Source organism: Muntiacus reevesi, chromosome 14 (genome assembly GCF_963930625.1).
Source record: "Muntiacus reevesi chromosome 14, mMunRee1.1, whole genome shotgun sequence".
Taxonomy (NCBI): Eukaryota; Metazoa; Chordata; class Mammalia; order Artiodactyla; family Cervidae; genus Muntiacus; species Muntiacus reevesi.
In genome coordinates this window covers 65,672,786-65,690,835 of record NC_089262.1, presented here as the reverse complement: position 1 = coordinate 65,690,835, position 18,050 = coordinate 65,672,786, and the positions used below count along the sequence as shown (strand labels likewise).

Here is an 18,050-nt window from a genome sequence, read left to right as displayed (position 1 = left end):
ATATTAACCAGTGTTTACCATTTTAGGAATGAAAACTCTGAATGTTTCATTTAAATGAATTTATTTTAAAACAAATGATAGACCCATTACATGTTAACAAAAGATTATATTTTATGAGAAATAATTACATTTTCAAAAACTTATTGAGAAAGGGTGCATTGTTTTCCTTTTTTGCAAATCGCTTTAATGTTCGGCTTAATAGACAACAGGTTTCTCAAGTCTGCGTTCAGTCTTCTGTGATATCACATGTCACATAAGCTCTGAAAAATTCCACGTGTGTTGGTGAGATTGAGAGTGAAAAAAGCAGGCAGTATGTAAATATTATTATGAAAATAATTTGACCTTGCAGGCCTCCACTTTGAGAACCATTACCCTAGGGACCTCCCTGGTGGTCCAGGGGTTGAGACTCCTCCTTCCAATGCAGGGGGTGAGGGTTCAATCCTTGGTCGGGAAGCTAAGATCCCACATGCCACATGGCCAAAACACCAAAAATATTTTTGTTTCCATTCACTCTTTTATCTTAGAGAAAGCATTTGTACACAGAAAAATAGAGCAAATAATACAAAACACCTATGTGCTCCTCAGAAAGCACCCCTCAAAACTCATGTGTTAGCATTTTGTCACATTTGCTTCATATGAACATTACAGATACAGCTGCACATCCTCAAATACCTTGCCTCCTCTCTAGAAGCAGCATTTGGGGTCTATCAATTCCAAAAATATATTTTTTAAAAAACAGAAATATATTGTGACAAACTCAATAAATACTTAACAAATCGTCCACATTTTAAAAGAAAAAAAATTTTTTTAAAGAACCATCACCCTAGACCATGGTGAATTTCTTCATGCTTTTCTGATTTTGATTTGGTCTCTTTTCCCTACATATGAAAGGGCAGTGGTTGATGAGGTATAAAATAGCTGCACTGTGATCAAACAGTATCTTTGCAAGTATGTCATATAATTCAAATTTCTCTAAATGCAAAAGACATTGGCTATTCTTATGCACCAGCCTGTGCTGCCGATTAGCAATAGAGTGAATGCAGTCTACAATCTGCTCACCCAAGGAGTTCTGAAATTACAAGGAATTTTAGGTGAATTGTTGATGGGGCTGGGGGAGGCTAGCATTATTTCTGGAAGTCATAAAAATTGAGGTTTTAGCAATATTTTTCATTGCATTATTTTGAATTTGCATAAATCAGGTTCTTCACTGTGGAGAAGGAAGCGCTTGATAATGGTGGGAAAGGAGGAAGAAAGGGCAACAGGATGATCAGCTCCTGAGGGCAGGCACTGTGTCTGCTTCATCTCTGCCTCTCTCTGTCCTCTTGCCACTGATCTCCACCAAGCCATCTGAGCTCTGGGCGAGTGGTCCAGGTACACCTCTCCAGGTGTGATTCACGGGCCCATGAAAGAAAAGGCAAAAGCAGTGCCAGCACTAGACTTTATTAGTAGAGTGATTTTTTTAAAGAACTGTGAGGGCTCTCTGCCCCCAGGCAGCCCTTATTCCAGAAACATCTTTCCTCCGTGTCTGACTCCACCACGCTTAAATGCCCCTTAGTCCATGCTCATCTTGGGCTTGAAGTTCTGTGAACAGCAGGCAGGTATGGGATTTGATAGTAGGCCAAACTCCATTGACAGGAAGAAGGCATTTGTCTTAAGCAAAGGAAGTTCATTGTTAATAATGCATGGGGCAGTGAGGGCTGGGCATCCCCAGGTACTTTTTGCTAGAGGGTGGTGGTCTTTTCCCCTCTATTGGCTGTTGGGATAGTCTGTATTTTGGTGTATTTCAGCCCCAAATGAAGGTGCATGAAAACCATAGGCAAAGAAACCCCTATAAATGAGATTCATGATGGGGATACTCTTTCTTTTTTAAAAATTAAACTTAAATTTGGGGGGAATTGTAGATTCCCATGCAGGTGTAAAGAAACACAGATAGATCCTATGTACCTTTACCTAATTTCCCCCAAAGAAAATATCTTACCAAACTATAAGACAATATCCCAACAAGACTTCCTAGATTCACAAGACTCTTAAGACGTCCGAGAGCCCAGAAGGAAGAAGCTCCAGGGAGTGGGGCTTTACTCCCCCTTGGAAGGATCATCTCTAGTAAGAACCTGGAGGGTGCGAAGCTGCATCAGGGATCCCTGGCTGCAAACTACAGGTGTGGGTACAGATTCCAGGTGCCCCTCCTCCCAGATCCCTGACTTGCGTCAGAACACCTTGGGGATCCCAGGATGCAACGCTGTTCCTTACCTGGACCCTGGGGCTTCCGGTGACTGGGTCAACTCAAGAATCACAGACCAGGCCCTGGAATCACACAGCTCAGGGCTCAAGTCCCTGTTCCTCACTTACTGTCTGGTTGACCTTGGCCAATGACCTCTTAGAGCCTCAGTTTTTCATAATATACAGCACTCATCGTGTGTCAGTCACTCTTCTAGGAACATTATACAATAACTCATTTAACACTAACAACCCTCAAATGGGAAACATTATTATTAGTTCTTATGTTGCAAGTGAGGAAATTGAGGCAGAGAAAGGTTATTTGCCCAAAGCCACACAGCTAGGGAATAATACAGTTGAATAATAATCTGAAACCAGTCCACACATATAACCTCTATCCTATGTTGCTTCTCCTTACCTATGAGGTGGGTTCAGTAATACTCACTGAATTTTTATGAGGCAAACTTCTTAGCATTGTGCCCAGCATGGAATAAATAAGCAGCAAAAAATGCTAGTTGACATTAGTGTTGGTATAATTTCCTCTGGAAGTTTTTGAATATTCATTCCTTATTATCGTTACTAAGAACAGCCTCCATTTTGACCACCTAGTATGTGTCAAGCCCTCATTCAGCTCTCCCAACCGCCCAAAAGGGGGATTCTTTCTTTTATAGATGAAACAACTGAGAAAGAGAGAGATGCGTCTGGCGGAAGTGGAGGCAGGACTCACTCCCAGGGCTGCACCTGGACTCACAGCGCCAGGAGGACCTTCAGAGACACCAGCCTAACTTCAAGTCCAGCTGAGGACTTGACCTGAAAAAGGCGTTGATTTGTTCCCCAAAGTCCCGGGACAGGACCGTGGTTCTCTGCACCTGTGATTCCCATGCTCAAGCACACAACAGAGTCCCCTGCAGCCGCTGTTAAAACGCAGAGTGCTGCCCGGCTCCTGGGGACCCCACCAGCCACTCCCCACCCACGCCTCGTGGCTCCCGCCTCAGTGGGGCCGGGCGGGGGGCCTGGGATGTGCCTTTCTCACAAGCCGCTGAGAACGCTGGTGCAGGGACCACACGTTGAGACGGCCTGCTCTAGCACAAGCTTTGGAGTGGGGGTGGGTCTAGGACAGCTGCCCCCAGTTACCCCTTCCCGAGTCTGAGAGGGGCTCCCCCTGCAGGGTCAGCGCCCTGTATTTTTTTTGGCTGCTCTGGGTCTTCATCTCTGCGCGTGGACGTCTTTAGTTGTAAGGAGTGGGTGATACTCTCTGGTGTTGCGTGGGCTTCTCGTTGCCGTGGCTTCTCTAGTTGTGAGCACCGGCTCTAGCCCCTGGGCTGAGTGGCGTATGGGCTCTAGAAAGCGGCCTCAGTGGTTGTGGTGAACAGGTTCAGTTGCCCAGCAGCGTAAGGAATCTTCACATGCCAGGGATCAAAACTGTGTCTCCTGCTTTGACATTGCTTAACCACTATTGAGCCACCAGGGCAGTCCCAGCTGCCTTGTATTTAATCCATGCGGAAAATCATCAATCCCCATCTCTGTGTTTACCTCCCCTCTATTCAGGATTCTTAAACTTGTGTGTTCTCAGAAGTCTGTGCCTTAGGTACACCTACGGCTGATTCATGGTGATGTATGGCAGAAACCAACACAGCACTATAAAGCAATTATCCTCCAATTAAAAGTAAATATTAAAAAAAAAAGCCTGTGTCTGATTGGAGTTCAGCCTATCCCCTAGGTCACTTCCATCTGCTTTAAGGGGAGCTCACCCCTTCAAACTTTTTCCCAAAATTACATCTGTTGTTACTGTCCTGATTAAAAATAAACACAGTGAAACCAAGCCTTTCTATTGTTGAAAATTTAGAAAAGTACAAAAAATAAAAGGAAGGAAGAAAATTATAATTAATAAATCCCACTGTTAAAGTTTTTTATGTATGTTAGTATCATTTCCTTATAGCCTATATGTTTTGTATATATTTGATTTTTTGAGGTATAATCAATATATAAGATTATATTAGTTTTCGAGTGTGTAACAAAATAATTCAATATCTATATGTATTACAAAATCATCACCACAAAAGGTTCTAGTTAACATCCATCTCCACACATCATGACAGTTTTTTCTTACGATGAGACCTTTTAAGATCTCCTCTCTTAGCAACTTTCAAATATGCAGGAAAGTATTACTAATTATTGTCACCATGTTGTAGTTATATCCCCATGACTTTAAGACTGGAAGCTTGTCCCTATATTTGTTAATATTGGCATGAGAAAGTATACAAATCTGAGAATGCTGAAAACAAGCAATGTCCCACTAATGAATGTGCTGTTTTCACTTTGGAATTCAAAGAAGGAATGGAGGCTTGTCAGGGAGCGCTTCCTAGGAGGGACCAGCAGGTCTTTGAGACAACATCTGAGACGCAGGCACAGAAGTGAGAACCATTGGCATCTGTCCAGTGGACAGTGGAACAGCAGAAAACAGATTAGAATCAGTTGAGTGGGGTCAGCGATGGAGAACCATCACGGGTTGACCTTCAGTTCCCCTGGGTCCTGAGGAGCCACTGAACAGTCTTGAGCAGGAAATGACTTAACTAAGGGATTTTCTGAAGGCCATCCGTGCAGCAGAAGGCAGAGCACTGGAGGGCGAGGGGGTGAAGGCAGGAGAGGGAGCATGGGACCCAAGCGGGAGTGGCCCCGGGGTCCATCCAGGCCCCTGCGGCCCGAGAGGTGACGGGGCACGCGTGGATCTACCTCTGGGCCGCCAGGATGGACAACGACTGGTTGATCTTCACCATGACAATAATCAGCAGGCCGCCGGTCAGCAGGAAGGTGGGCCAGAAGAGCGAGAAGAGGAGGCTCTGGGGCCCATAGAGGCGCCGGTACAGGACGCTGCTCTCATTCTCCCGAGTCGTGGCGAAGCAGAAGAAGTCCTGGTGCTCGTGGAACCTGGCTCTGACCTTCTCCACGTCGGCCCGGGCCACTTGGTAGTTGTCCAGGCTGCTTGGGATGTAGGAACACTGTAGGGAGAGTCAAGGGCACGCGCGGGGTTGAAGCCCCTGTTTCTCGGGGCCTGGTGTGGAGTAAAGGAAAACACCAGCTTTGGATTTGAGCGCCTGAGTGGGCTCAAGACTGCCCAAAGCTTGGCAGGCTGCACGCTGCGTGGCTCGAGGGGGTGCCTACACAGTGTTGGCTGGGAGGACGGCGGCCTTGGAGCCATCCAGGATGCACACTGCGCCTGGGAGGCGGGGACCCCAGCTGGAGCCCCAGCTCTACCCCCAACACTTGCAGCGCTCAGTCGCTCATTCATGTCCAACTCTGCATTACTGCATGGACTGCAGCCCTCGAGGCTCCTCTATCCATGGGATTCTCCACGCAAGAATACTGCAGTGGGTTGCCATTTGCTCCTCCAGGGGCTCTTCCCACCCCAGGAATTGAACCTGTGTCTCCTGCATTGCAGGAAGATTCTTTACAGCTCAGCCACTGAGGAACCTTAGGCTAATTGCTTAACAGGGCTTCCCTGGTGGATCAGATGGTAAAGAATTTGCTTGTAATGCAGGAGACTTGGGTTCGATCCCTGGGTCAGGAAGATCCCCTGGAGAAAGGAATGGCAACGCACTCCAGTATCCTCGCCTGGTGAATTCCACGGACAGAGGAGTCTGGCAGTCTACAGTCCATGGGCTGACAAAGAATTGTCACAACTAAGATACTAACACACACACTGAGCCTTCATATCTTCATCACTTAAGTGGGTTAATAGCAGTATCTTTTTCAAAGGAGTTTATTAAAGAACTTCAAACTTAGCTGTCTAAGAAGACCAACAGGAGACATAGGCTGAGTGGGCTCTGTATTTGGATTCAGGGCAGAGGTCATACACTCAACTGCCTACAAAGCTCACACAGGTAACATCCACAAGTGAAGTAGTGAGGGAATAAGATGACAGGCACCAACTGGCACTCACCTTGGTGCCAGGGAGAACTGGCAGGGCGCAGTGGCGCCTGGGGTGAGGGAGAGAGCCAGGCACACCCAGCCTAGCAGTCACCACCCCATCTGGATGACAGGTGCCGCGCCATCCAGAAGACCCACTGTAGCCAGGCCTCCAAAATAGTAAGAGAAGCCAAAATGCCAGAATTTAATGTGGACTCTCACAATTTTAAAATAGTGGCGAAAATTTGAATTGAAAACTCTATGAGGTCTAACTCTGAGTGAGCAAAACCCAAGATGTTGGCCAGTTGGTATTTGACACTGGAATTCAAAGGAAAGAGAGAGTGCATTTAAAAGAGCTGTGTGCAGACAGAGCCTGGTATATGTTTAATTCTGACACTGATCACTGTGAATAGGAACTTTGCGGCCTGAAAAGATGAGTTCCAGCTGGAAAGCTCTGCAGAGAAGGCACGAAGGAGAGACCCTGGCTTTATCTCTCTTCCGTCCTGGGAGGTCTGCACGTGGCTTACGTGAGCCTCCAGCAGATGTTCGGCAAGGGTGGTCCCCCCACCGCCCCCGCAGCAGACCACCTGGAGGGCTGGCCACAAGCACAGGCTCCCTGCTCACTCTGAATCTCTGAGGAGGGGGCTCAGCAATCTGGAGACTCCTTCAGGTACTGAAGTTTGAGGACCACTGCCCTATACAATCATGTCAAATAAGTCAAAATGAGAGATAGTATCGGGCCGGCTTCTCCCCGGGCCTGGATTATTCCCTGGATTTGAGTGAGGTCCTGTCCCGGGGCTGCCTGCCCTGACAGCACTCAGTCCAGCAGTAGAGGTGATGGTTACACTGCAGCTCTCACAGCCTGGAGAGAGGGTGGAGCTGCATCCAGATGCAGGTCCACATCCGCAGCCAGCCGGGGAGCAGCTGAGCCTGGGGAGCTGCTCTCTCCTGAGGAATCTGGTATTCAGACTTGCTGGGGACTCTAAGGCCCTAGCCTTGCGTTAGTTGCTCAGTCGTGCCCATCTCTTTGCGACCCCATGGACTATAGCTCACCAGGTTTCTCTGTCCGTGGGGTTTTCCAGGCAAGAATATTGGCGTGAGTAGCCATTTACTTCCCCAGGGGAACTTCTCAACCCAGGTATGGAACCCAGGTCTCCTGCACTAAAAGCAGATTCTTTACCATCTAAGCCACCGGAGAAGCCCAGTGTCCTAGCAGCAAGTGGATCCCGAATCCTGAGCTGAGAGGGCCTGGCTCAAGTCTCCCCACTGCCTCTGACTGTGAGCTTGGTTAACCTAGCCAACTGGGTTAGGATGGAGTGGGTTGCCATGCCCTCCTCCAGGGGATCTTCCTGACTCAGGGATCGAACCTGCATCTCTTCTGTCTCCTGCATTGGCAGGCAGGTTCTTTACCATTAGCACCTGTTGTCTAAAGGATCTTAAATGATCCAGCCTCTTTCCCAAGCCCCGTGGTGACACTGTCCTCAGCGCAGACCCTGGAAAGGAGCTTAGAACCTCTCAGGCTAAGTCTCATGAGATAAACCAAGAGTGAGCTGGTGACCTCCTTCCTCAGCATAGAGAGGGAGACAGCCTTGCACGTGCCACTCCAGAAGACACCCAGCCATCTGAAGCACCCGCTCCTGGCACTACAGAGTTGAACAGAGGTGGGAAGAGCAGCTGGTACACCACCTTGCTGTTTGCAATGCCATGAAGGCCCCTTTCCCCGTCACACCAGTGCAGCAGCCTGCCTTTAGTACCACTCCTGGGGGTGCCTGGGTGCTACGGGGGGAAAGATTGAACACATGGTGGTGGCTGTGCTGTCCCTCCGAACCAGCAGGCAGGTCTCAGGATGCTGAGAGCCCATTCGGGGGAAGATCTGACCTCAAGTTCCTCTGAGCTGGCAGCCTGCAAACCAGCCCATTCCCAACTCCCATCGCACCAGTGACCACTTCTGCTTGTCTTTGAAAATTTATTTCTTGATCCTGGGGAAAAATCAGGGGCCCCTGGATGCCAAAGAAGAGGCAGAGTCCTGGGAGGAGCTGATTCAGGCGGGTTCCGAGGCCCTAGCTGCATCTGGTATGGCTGAGTCATGCTAGTGACGACAGAACAGCCAGGCCCCCTTGCCTGCCCAGACCCACTTCACCAGGAGCCCCCAGCACTGTTCACGATCCCACCATCCCCCCAGCCACCCTGCCCGTTACCACCCCATCAGCTGCCAAGTTCTGAGTGTCAGCATCCATCCTTGTCCCAGCTCTGTCCCAACTATGGTGGCCCCCACCTCTCTCCCTATGGAACCCCACACTCCTCCACATCATTCTGATCATGGGGCCAGCACCCCACACCTTTTAAAGACTCCCAGTTGCTCACAGCAATAATTCCCAAGGAAACTTAGAATGACCTGGAAAGTCCAGAGATTCTGCTTCAGTGGGTCTGGTGTAGGACCGTGGTTTTGCTAAGACCCCCAGGAGGACCTAACACACAGAGGTGAGGAGCCCCAGCTTCCCTGATCACATTTTAATTCCACAGTCTGGTAGTCCTTGGCAGGAAACAGGCACACAGCTTGTACAGCGCCAGAATATAATTAGTATTTCCTTTCTTTATGGTTTGCATGAATTTAACTCCCTGGTAATCAGTAGAACTTCCCCTAGGAAATGGTGAATTCTATTAGGAGTTGCAAATAACTTTGCTTCCTGTTAAAGCCAGCGCCAGGAGCTTTACTTGGAGTGAACTTAGTTCCTGGCAAAGCTCTGGCCTTTGGTGAAAATGTGAAGGAGCTTCATGTGTCCCCAGCTCAGGTCGATGAGAGACCACCCTGACAGAATCAGTCTCTTTAAAACTGTGCCTATTCAAAACACTCTCCGACATAAATCACAGCAAGATCTTCTATGACCCACCTCCCAGAATATTGGAAATAAAAGCAAAAATAAACAAATGGGACCTAATGAAAATTAAAAGCTTTTGCACAACAAAGGAAACTATAAGTAAGGTGAAAAGACAGCCCTCAGATTGGGAGAAAATAATAACAAATGAGGAAACAGACAAAGGATTAATCTCAGAAATATACAAGCAACTCCTGAAGCTCAATTCCAGAAAAATAAACGACCCAATCAAAAAATGGGCCAAAGAACTAAACAGACATTTCTCCAAAGAAGACATACAGATGGCTAACAAACACATGAAAAGATGCTCAACATCACTCATCATCAGAGAAATGCAAATCAAAACCACAATGAGGTACCATTACACGCCAGTCAGGATGGCTGCTATCCAAAAGTCTACAAGCAATAAATGCTGGAGAGGGTGTGGAGAAAAGGGAACCCTCTTACACTGTTGGTGGGAATGCAAACTAGTACAGCCACTATGGAAAACAGTGTGGAGATTTCTTAAAAAACTGGAAATAGAACTGCCATATGACCCAGCAATACCACTTCTGGGCATACACACTGAGGAATCCAGATCTGAAAGAGACACGTGCACCCCAATGTTCATCGCAGCACTGTTTATAATAGCCAGGACATGGAAGCAACCCAGATGCCCATCAGCAGACGAATGGATAAGGAAGCTGTGGTACATACACACCATGGAATATTACTCAGCCATTAAAAAGAATTCATTTGAGTCAGTTCTAATGAGATGGATGAAACTGGAGCCCATTATACAGAGTGAAGTAAGCCAGAAAGATAAAGAACATTACAGTGTACTAACACATATATACGGAATTTAGATAGATGGTAGCGATAACCCTATATGCAAAACAGAAAAAGAGACACAGAAGTACAGAACAGACTTTTGAACTCTGGGGGAGAACGTGAGGGTGGGATGTTTTGAAAGAACAGCATGTATATTATCTATGGTGAAACAGACCACCAGCCCAGGTGGGATGCATGAGTCGAGTGCTCGGGCCTGGTGCACTGGGAGGACCCTGAGGAGTCGGGGGGAGAGGGAGGTGGGAGGGGGGATCGGGATGGGGAATACGTGTAACTATATGGCTGATTCATGTCAATGTATGACAAAACCCACTGAAATGTTGTGAAGTGATTGGCCTCCAACTAATAAAATAATATTTAAAAAAAAAATAAAAAAATAAAAAAAAATAAAACTGTGCCTATTATATCAACCCTGGGTCCTTGGCATTTGCTCTGCGTATTTGCTGGGTTACACAGCTACAACTCACTGCCACGTCTCATGTGGTTGAATCAGTGTGGTGTTTTGTAAAATGGTGATTGTGGATAAACTTAGCCCTTCCCCATCTTTTCTTCCCAATCTCCTTCCTTCGGCTGAACTGTTAAATCTCAAAAAAAAAAAAGAAAGAAACAAAAAAAAAAAATCCTGATGGAATATAAACATCTAAGCCCATTCTCTGTAAAATGGTTGCTTCCATGCCTGTGCTGTCAGTGCCTCATGCTGGAGTTAAGCCTCCTCTCCTCCTCTCCTACTGCACTGTGCATGCTACTTCTCCCAGACATCCTTGAAGACTGTCTTTTGAGCAAAAAAGTACTTTAGTAAAATGTTTTCAGTAATATTTTTTTAATATGAGAACTAATTACCTTCAATAATGTGTAGCATTCTTCATTAAAGTTTTGCTTCTTTCAAAAAATAACAAAAAAGAAAAACTACCCCAAGAACCCATTTTAATTGCACACGTGGCGGTGTGGAGGGCCTCTGGGAACAGACCCTAAGCTGCCTCTGAAGCTTTTTCTTATTATATCCCTCCCTGTAGCGTTGTCTATGCGGGGGTTTGAATCCTGTATCTCCCCACCTTCCTTCCCCAAACCGTGTTCTCTGTGTCCCCTTGACACGTGTGCACGCCTCTGCATTTCTGTATAAGCAGGACCTGCCTGATTTTAACACCAGTGGCTTTCTGACACCCTCACCTCACTGTTCTCTATGGCACTGAGCCCTCTCTGCTCGGTATTATTTCACGTATGAGCTCTCTTCTCTTGAACCCACCCCCAACACAGGAAATGATGGTTGAATGAATGAATGCATGAAAATGGGTCAACTTGTGTTTCCTACAGAAAGGACTTCAGTGGTAGATTTGGAGGTGTGACGGGGGCATTGAGAGGCAGTGATAGAAAAGCTTTCCAAGTGTTGGCCTCTAAAGGTTGTTCCAAACGTGGGCCTCTGGCCTCCTAGAGTGGGCAGTCAGGGGGTCACAGGGGTTCTTGTATGTGAGGTCAGCTCTGGGTCTGGCTTCTCATCTGACCCACGTTACAGAATGAAATAAGGACACTACCAGCTGCTTCCTCTGAGTGCCTGCCGTCCAGCCAGCATCAAGATTGGCACATTATACACAGTCCTTGACTTCATAGCAGCACTTCGATTAACAGAAACTGGGGCTTGGAGGGGCCGAGCCCCCATCACACAGCCAGTCGGAGGTGGGTCTGTTGGACTCCAGCACAGAAGGGCTAAGGCTGGCTGGGCCTCAGACCAGCTGTGGCCCCTGGTCAACTGGGTTTATCCTTTTCCAGTCTCCGCTCTCCTCCAGAGTGGGGCTCGGGAGCCAGCTGGGGACAAGCACGCACCCACCAGGCTCCAAAGGATGCGTCCTCACCCCCCACCCCAGTCAGTACCTGCTGGTTCTGGTCCCGGGTGTCCTCTGTGTGGTACAGCACGGCCCAGCGGCCCACGGCTGACACGTTGACCCACAGGCACGGGTACTGGGGCACCCTCTTGCCCTCCAGCTCCTCCTGGTCCCTGATGTTGGTCTCAATCAGGTGACACGTGGATTCCTGGGTCCACACGCTGGGGAGACCACGCACACACAAGCACATCTCAGGACCCGGGTGGCACAGGGCGCCCAGCACGGACCCAGAGAGACTCAGGACCAAGACCCATTTGCCGTAAGCAACCAGCACTAAAGGAGCGTGACCTGAGTTCCTGGGTCCCGGGGAGCAATCATAAAATCAGAGTATCAGTTTTTTGGCCTCTTGGACAGTATCTACATAAACTGGCCAGGCCCCACTGCTCACCCCAAACCCTGGTTAGATTTAAAGATTCTCACATCCAAATCACACCCCAGAACAAGTGAATCAGAATTTCTAAGATGGGTGGATGTGCTTTCAAAACTCTTTGCAGTGACTCTGGTCTGCTGCCAGACCTCAGATCCCTTGTCAACACCATCTTCATCTTGCAGAGGGTGGAAGAGAAGCTCAGAGAGGTCAAGTGACTTTGCTAAGGACACACAGTCCCTGAAGCCAGGTCTGGATGGTTTCAGAATCTGTGCCCCTTCCCTTAAAAAGAGTAGATGGAGGAGGAGCTTGATTTGTGCCCAGCTGGGGAAGATGGTAGAGATGGCACTGAACCCAGAGAAAATGTCTTGGAGGCACATGGCCACTCTGAGCAGTGCCTTACTTGGTAAGATTCCAGCCTGGAAATCCAGCACCGTAAAAAATAAGGCAGGAGCAGACCCAGGAGAAACTGACAGGCTCTTCAACACATCAGCAAATCAATGACTCATCTCCATCTATCAGGCAGGGGGCACATTACCAGACAGAAGGGGGCTGTCGGTGGCTGGAACGTGCCCAGAGGCAAGGGTCTGAGATTTGTCCTAAGTCAGGCTGAGATAACTGAGCGTATTCATTCTCATTAGAGCATGGATCAGGAACTTTCCAGTCTTTCCTTTAACAGCTGATGTGGTTGACATGTCAGAGAGCAAAGACATGGGACATTCTCTGAGATTCCAGAGCAGAGCTCCAGGGGAACAGATTTTAGCTCAATGTAGACGCTTCCTACTTATCAGCGCATGCTAAGTCGCTTCAGTCTTGTCGAACTCTTTGCGACATTATAGACCGTAGCTTGCCAGGCTCCTCTGTCCACGGGATTCTCCAGGCAAGAATACTGGAGTGGGTTGCAAGCCCTCCTCCAGGGGATCTTCCTGACCCAGGGATCGAACCCCTGTCTTCTGTATTGGCAGGCAGGCTGTTTACCCCTGGTGCCACCTGGAAAGTCCCCTACTTATCAGAAAGGCCCTCAAATGAAATGGTGTGTATAGTTGAGGTGGTAAGCTCCCGTCACTTGAGATATACAACACAATGATAGATGCCAGACCCTTAGGGGAGAGGCTGGAGGGTGGGAGCAGGCCTGGGGGTACGGTACCTTTTCTGATAGAGGGGCAGCACCGTTGTGCCTAGGATGTAGTAGGTGATGACAGCGCCCACCACCATGGCCACTCCCAGGCAGAGGGCTCGAGTCTCTCCCCGCTTCTGGGCCATCACCAGCTTCTTTCCCATGGCCACTGGGGGCAGCAGACATTTCTAGGACCACAGAGGCAAACAGACATGAGATCAGCGCAGGTGACAGGTGAGAGGAGAGGGTGATCAATTTCCAACATCATCTCTATTTTCAATGCAGGGCTTGGAAAACTCAGAGGGCTTTTTGACCCCATTTAAGCCTTCCACCAGCTCTGAGAGGCAAGTATTGTCATCACCATTCTACAGATGAAGGACTTGTGGCTCAAAGAGGTAAAGTGACTTGCGCAAAGTCACGCAGTGTCTGACAGGCTCAATAATAGCCCTCAGGATGCACATGTTCTCAGCCCCAGGGTCTGTGACTGTTACTTTACATGGCAAAGACTTTAAGTTAAGGATCTCGAGATGGGGAGATTATCCTGGATTATTCACGTAGACCTAAAGGTAACACAAGGATCTTTACAAGAAGGAGGTGGAGGGAGATGAGACACAAAAGAGAGAGGGCTGTGACCAGGGCGGCTGAAGCTGGAGTGATGTGGCCATGTACCAGGGGGTTGGCAGCTCCCGGAAGCTGGAAGAGGCAGGGAACTATGCGTTGTCCTCTGCAGCCTCTGGAGGAGCACAACCCTGCTGACCCCTTGACAGAGCCTTGCCAGCGTCCTGCTGACTTTGAACTTCTGCCTTCCAGAACCGTGTATGCGTAGATTTCTACTGGGGCCACCGAGTTTGTGCTAATTCGTTAGAGCAGTGATAGGAAGCTAACACAGGAAATAAACTGTTACTGTAAGTAGCAGAGGGGAAATATCCATGCATGTCCTCCAAGGACACTTGTCTCAGAGAAACCTGGAGCCAAAACAGTCTCACGGGACACCCCGGGGGTGCACTGGATAAGAATCCACCTGCCAGCGCAGGGGACGATCCCTGGTCCGGGACGATTCCACATGGCGTGGAGCCACTCAGCCCGTAAGCCACGGCTCCTCAGCCCATGTGCTGCAACCGCTGAAGCCCACGCGCTCAGAGCCGCTCCACGAGAGAAGCCACTGCACTGAGAAGTCTGTGAGCTACAGCCAGGGTAACCCCCACACGCCACGACCAGAGAAAGGCCTCAGACAGCAACAGTGACCCAGCACAGTCAAAAGTTAATTAACTTAAAAAAAAAAACCAGTCCCACAGCAGGGCTGGTTGGGCAAGGGTTAGCACGCAGAGAAGGGGCAGCAGGTCCGCCAGAGGGCAACCAAGACATCGGGGCGACAGGAGGGGTTTCAGCCGTGGGGATCCTGAAACGGCCACCTCCCTGCTTTCCGCAAGGGCAGGAGGCATCACGTGGCCTCAGCAGCTGCTCTCTTACCTGGGGACCTGAGCCCCGGAACCCAAGCAGAATGGCACCAGTGATGAGCGGCTTCCTGCCTCCCTGCGTCTTGGGCCTGAAGTCCTTCATCCTTCCCCTGGGACCTGCCTCTCCCAGAGCAAGCAGCCCCGCCCTCCCTGAGCGCCCACAGGAGGGTCACTCTTGTCCCCTGTGCGCCTCCTGGAGCCAGAGCTTCCCGGCTTCGGCACTGGTATGGACTTCCCGTGCAGTCAGCGAGTTGCCCTGTAGCCCTCAGTAAATTCCTTTGTTGTTGCTTTTTGTTCGCTGCTTATGGTAACATTTCTACCAAAGATAACAGGGCCATGGGGCCTTTTTCTGTAACCCCTGAATTAGGGGAAATGTTAGCGAGATATCAGGAAGGACTTTATTTTCCCTGCCAGGCCCCTAATGTAATAAACATAATTTTTATGAATGAGTGAGTATTCCCGAGATAGGCATTATTCATTCAAAGGGATTTTCAACAAAGAGTCTTATTTTCTATTCAACTTCTCTTCTATTAAGTTGCTTCGAGTGTCCAGTCGGAGATCTCCACCCTGTTTCTTCCCCACTCCAGTATCCCCCGGCCCCCCACTGTCCTGAAAAGGAGACTCCAGCGTCAGATACCAAGGTTACAGCCCTGTCATGCCCTCCAAGGTGATTAACAGGGATGATACCCAATGATGACTTTTTCTCCCACATTTGGGAGAATGTACATTCTAACAGAGACACTACAAAGTCACAAAGGAAAAATATTCTCTTGACAATGAAAGACATTCTATTCAATTCCTTTTCCTATTACTTTTGTCCTTCTGTCCTTCCATCTTGTGGGAAATGGAACAGCCCACATCATGATTTACCTAGGGCCAGTCTAAAAAGCCCACACATGTTTTTGCAGGCTAAAGAACGCAGCCACCTAGGGATAGGCAAAAACCCTACCCAGCCTTCCTTCCCAGGGCTGTCCGGGGTCACTGGTGCCTGGCACCAGCCCTGGGACTGTGGAGCGCACGTCTCTGGGGTCCACACGGAATCACACCTTGGAGGAGGACTTAGGCTGAGTGCCCACAATAGAACCAGTCCTTTCCTGGAAGAGTCACAGCATCCTTGAGACTGGGCGTGGGGGGGGGACTGGTGCTGCCCTGCCTTCTCAGGGACACCGGCCCGTCTGCCACATCACAGCACCCCCTCCCCCAGGACCTCCAGTGTGCCAGGTCTGGGCACTCGGAGGGAAAGGAGATAAAGCAGCGTGGCCCCAACCACTTGTTCAGATCCCTCCTGTCTGCAGTGCTCTAGTGGGACTGTCACCCACCCCAAGGGAGGGGGCTGGCAGAGTTTTGGTAAATCCTCCTAACACCACACAGAATAAAAGAATAGGGTGAGGATGTGAATTTGGATGTAGTCCTAAGTTTCAACATCCATAGTGAGAACCTTTAGGCAGGAGGAAGGGTGGGAACCGCTGAGACCCCCTGAGGTCTACCCAGGGAGAAGTGGGCTGCAGCTGTAAAATGGGGGATTTCAGCTAGACTCGAAGGAGAACTCCTCATTTGAGAACTGCTAAATATCTCTGGACTTTTGAGATATAACTCTCCCTTTGGAAATGTCACTGGAGGCCTGGGGTGGATTGAGGAAAGGTGAAGAAGGGCCAAGCAAGGCGGGATTTTGGGGGATCCTGAGTAACCCGATATTTGGGTTGACATTTTTTCAGGGCATCGAAGACAATGTTTAAGGGTCTAGAGGAGTGAGGGATAGGGGGTGTTCTTCAGGCATGGGATCAAATCCTGACTTTGCCCCCTAGCAGCCTGTGACTATAAAACAAACATGATAGTGCCCGCTTTCGAGAGTTCCGATAAAGATCAAATGATGTACCAGACATCACGTTGCCTGGCCCAACGCAAGCCCTCGATAAATATTAACTGCTACTATTAACAAAGGAAACCCTGAGGCTTGGATCAGAAGTCCCCAGTGCTCTTGCTGGGTCTGTTTCTGCCCACCCCTCCCCTGGTGACAAGTGCCAGGGCTGGTCCTGATCTCCAGGCTGCTGCCCTCTGGCTGCTCTGCAGGCTGAGACGAGGGCCAGGGCCCTGAGCCACCACAGGGACGGGGCCAAGGAGCCCCCATTCCACCTCCAGCCCCCTGCAGGCCTCCAGATCACGGGTCTGGCAGTTCCAGTCCTGTGTGACTTAACCTCAGCTCCCCTGGAGCCCAGAGTCCTGACGGCCAGCCCCTCGAGGAAGGGGGTTCCCACTGCCGGCCCCCCTCAGCGAAGGTCTCCCCTCTGTCGGCAGTCTCTTCCCCAGGGTCCTTGACCACGGTACTCACAGTCTCCTGGGTGCCCTGCGAGTCTTCGGCAGACCCTTTTCTGCCTGGTCCCCAGCCCCCACCCCAGAGAGGCTGCCTGAGCTGCAGCAGGAAGTTTGGGCTCCCAGCCCGTCTCTGGGGAAGCGGCCTTTGGTTCTCGTCTGAGACGGGCCTCCATGCCCAAACATGGTCAGGTCTGAGCACACAGCCCCAGGACACAAGCTTGAGAGGGCAGGTACCCAGCCCAGGGGCTGGCAGCCGTTACCCAGGCCCCTGCCCTGTGATTCCCAGAATCTCCTGGGCGACAGACTTCAAACCACAGACATCAAATCTGAGCAGCCAGGAAAGACCATCTCGGTATATTTGGAGACATTTCTTCTTCACTTAATCTCTCTGGGCTGGCAGAGAAGTCTGGGATGGGAAATGAGTTTCTTTTTGCCGACAGAGGGGAGGGAGGAGTGGAAGCTCTAAGGGGTGGGGCTCATCAGCAGCTGGAGGGGCTGGCATTTCCAACTCGCCCAGCAGCCAAAACCCTCAGCCTTTGACAACTGTGTACTGTGTGACCCCAGGCAGGTCACAATGCCTCTCTGAGCCTCTTGGGATTTTTAAACCTTAGTTTGTATGTGATGAGAGTTAGAAATAGTGGAGATTTGGGGCAGGAAAAGAGAAACTCGCCTTTTAAAGACCAACCAAGGAGAAGCTGGGAGCAGTGAGAGTTTCACAGCTGTTTCCAGCCGGCCAGGTCTAAGAAGGGCCTGGTTGGCCAGGTGGCCTCCCGGTGGTCAAACTGTACAGTTTGGGCACATGGGCAGAGATTTGCTCCCATCAATAGAAGAGACAAGTGAGCAATAACATTTGAAGGTAAAAACATACTTCCCTCTACTCTTTCATCCTTGAAGTGGTTGTTGGAAGGATTAAAAAGCAGTGACAAAAATAAACACGAGCATAGGGCCTCCCCTAAGTATCAGACATGATCCTAGCATCTCTGCCCCTCACTTTACTCAATGGTCAGTTGGAGAAACTGAATCTGAAGCTCAGAGGCCTAACATTACTCATCTACAGTTAGCCTGCTCTAAGTGCGGGCTGCATGCATGCAT

The 18,050-nt window shown here is 49.5% G+C and overlaps 1 protein-coding gene across 1 annotated transcript; it reads right to left on the bottom strand.

Annotated features, from left to right (window-relative positions):
• Nucleotides 1-494: 494 nt before the first annotated feature.
• Nucleotides 495-17,368, bottom strand: KCNMB1 (potassium calcium-activated channel subfamily M regulatory beta subunit 1). The gene is made up of 4 exons (XM_065905533.1): nt 16,975-17,368; nt 13,219-13,376; nt 11,694-11,865; nt 495-5,216 (listed from the first exon to the last, which is right to left on the bottom strand). The coding sequence occupies exons 2-4, from the start codon at nt 13,350-13,352 to the stop codon at nt 4,947-4,949; spliced, it is 576 nt and encodes a 191-aa protein (XP_065761605.1). The 5' UTR covers nt 13,353-13,376; nt 16,975-17,368; the 3' UTR covers nt 495-4,946.
• Nucleotides 17,369-18,050: the final 682 nt, after the last annotated feature.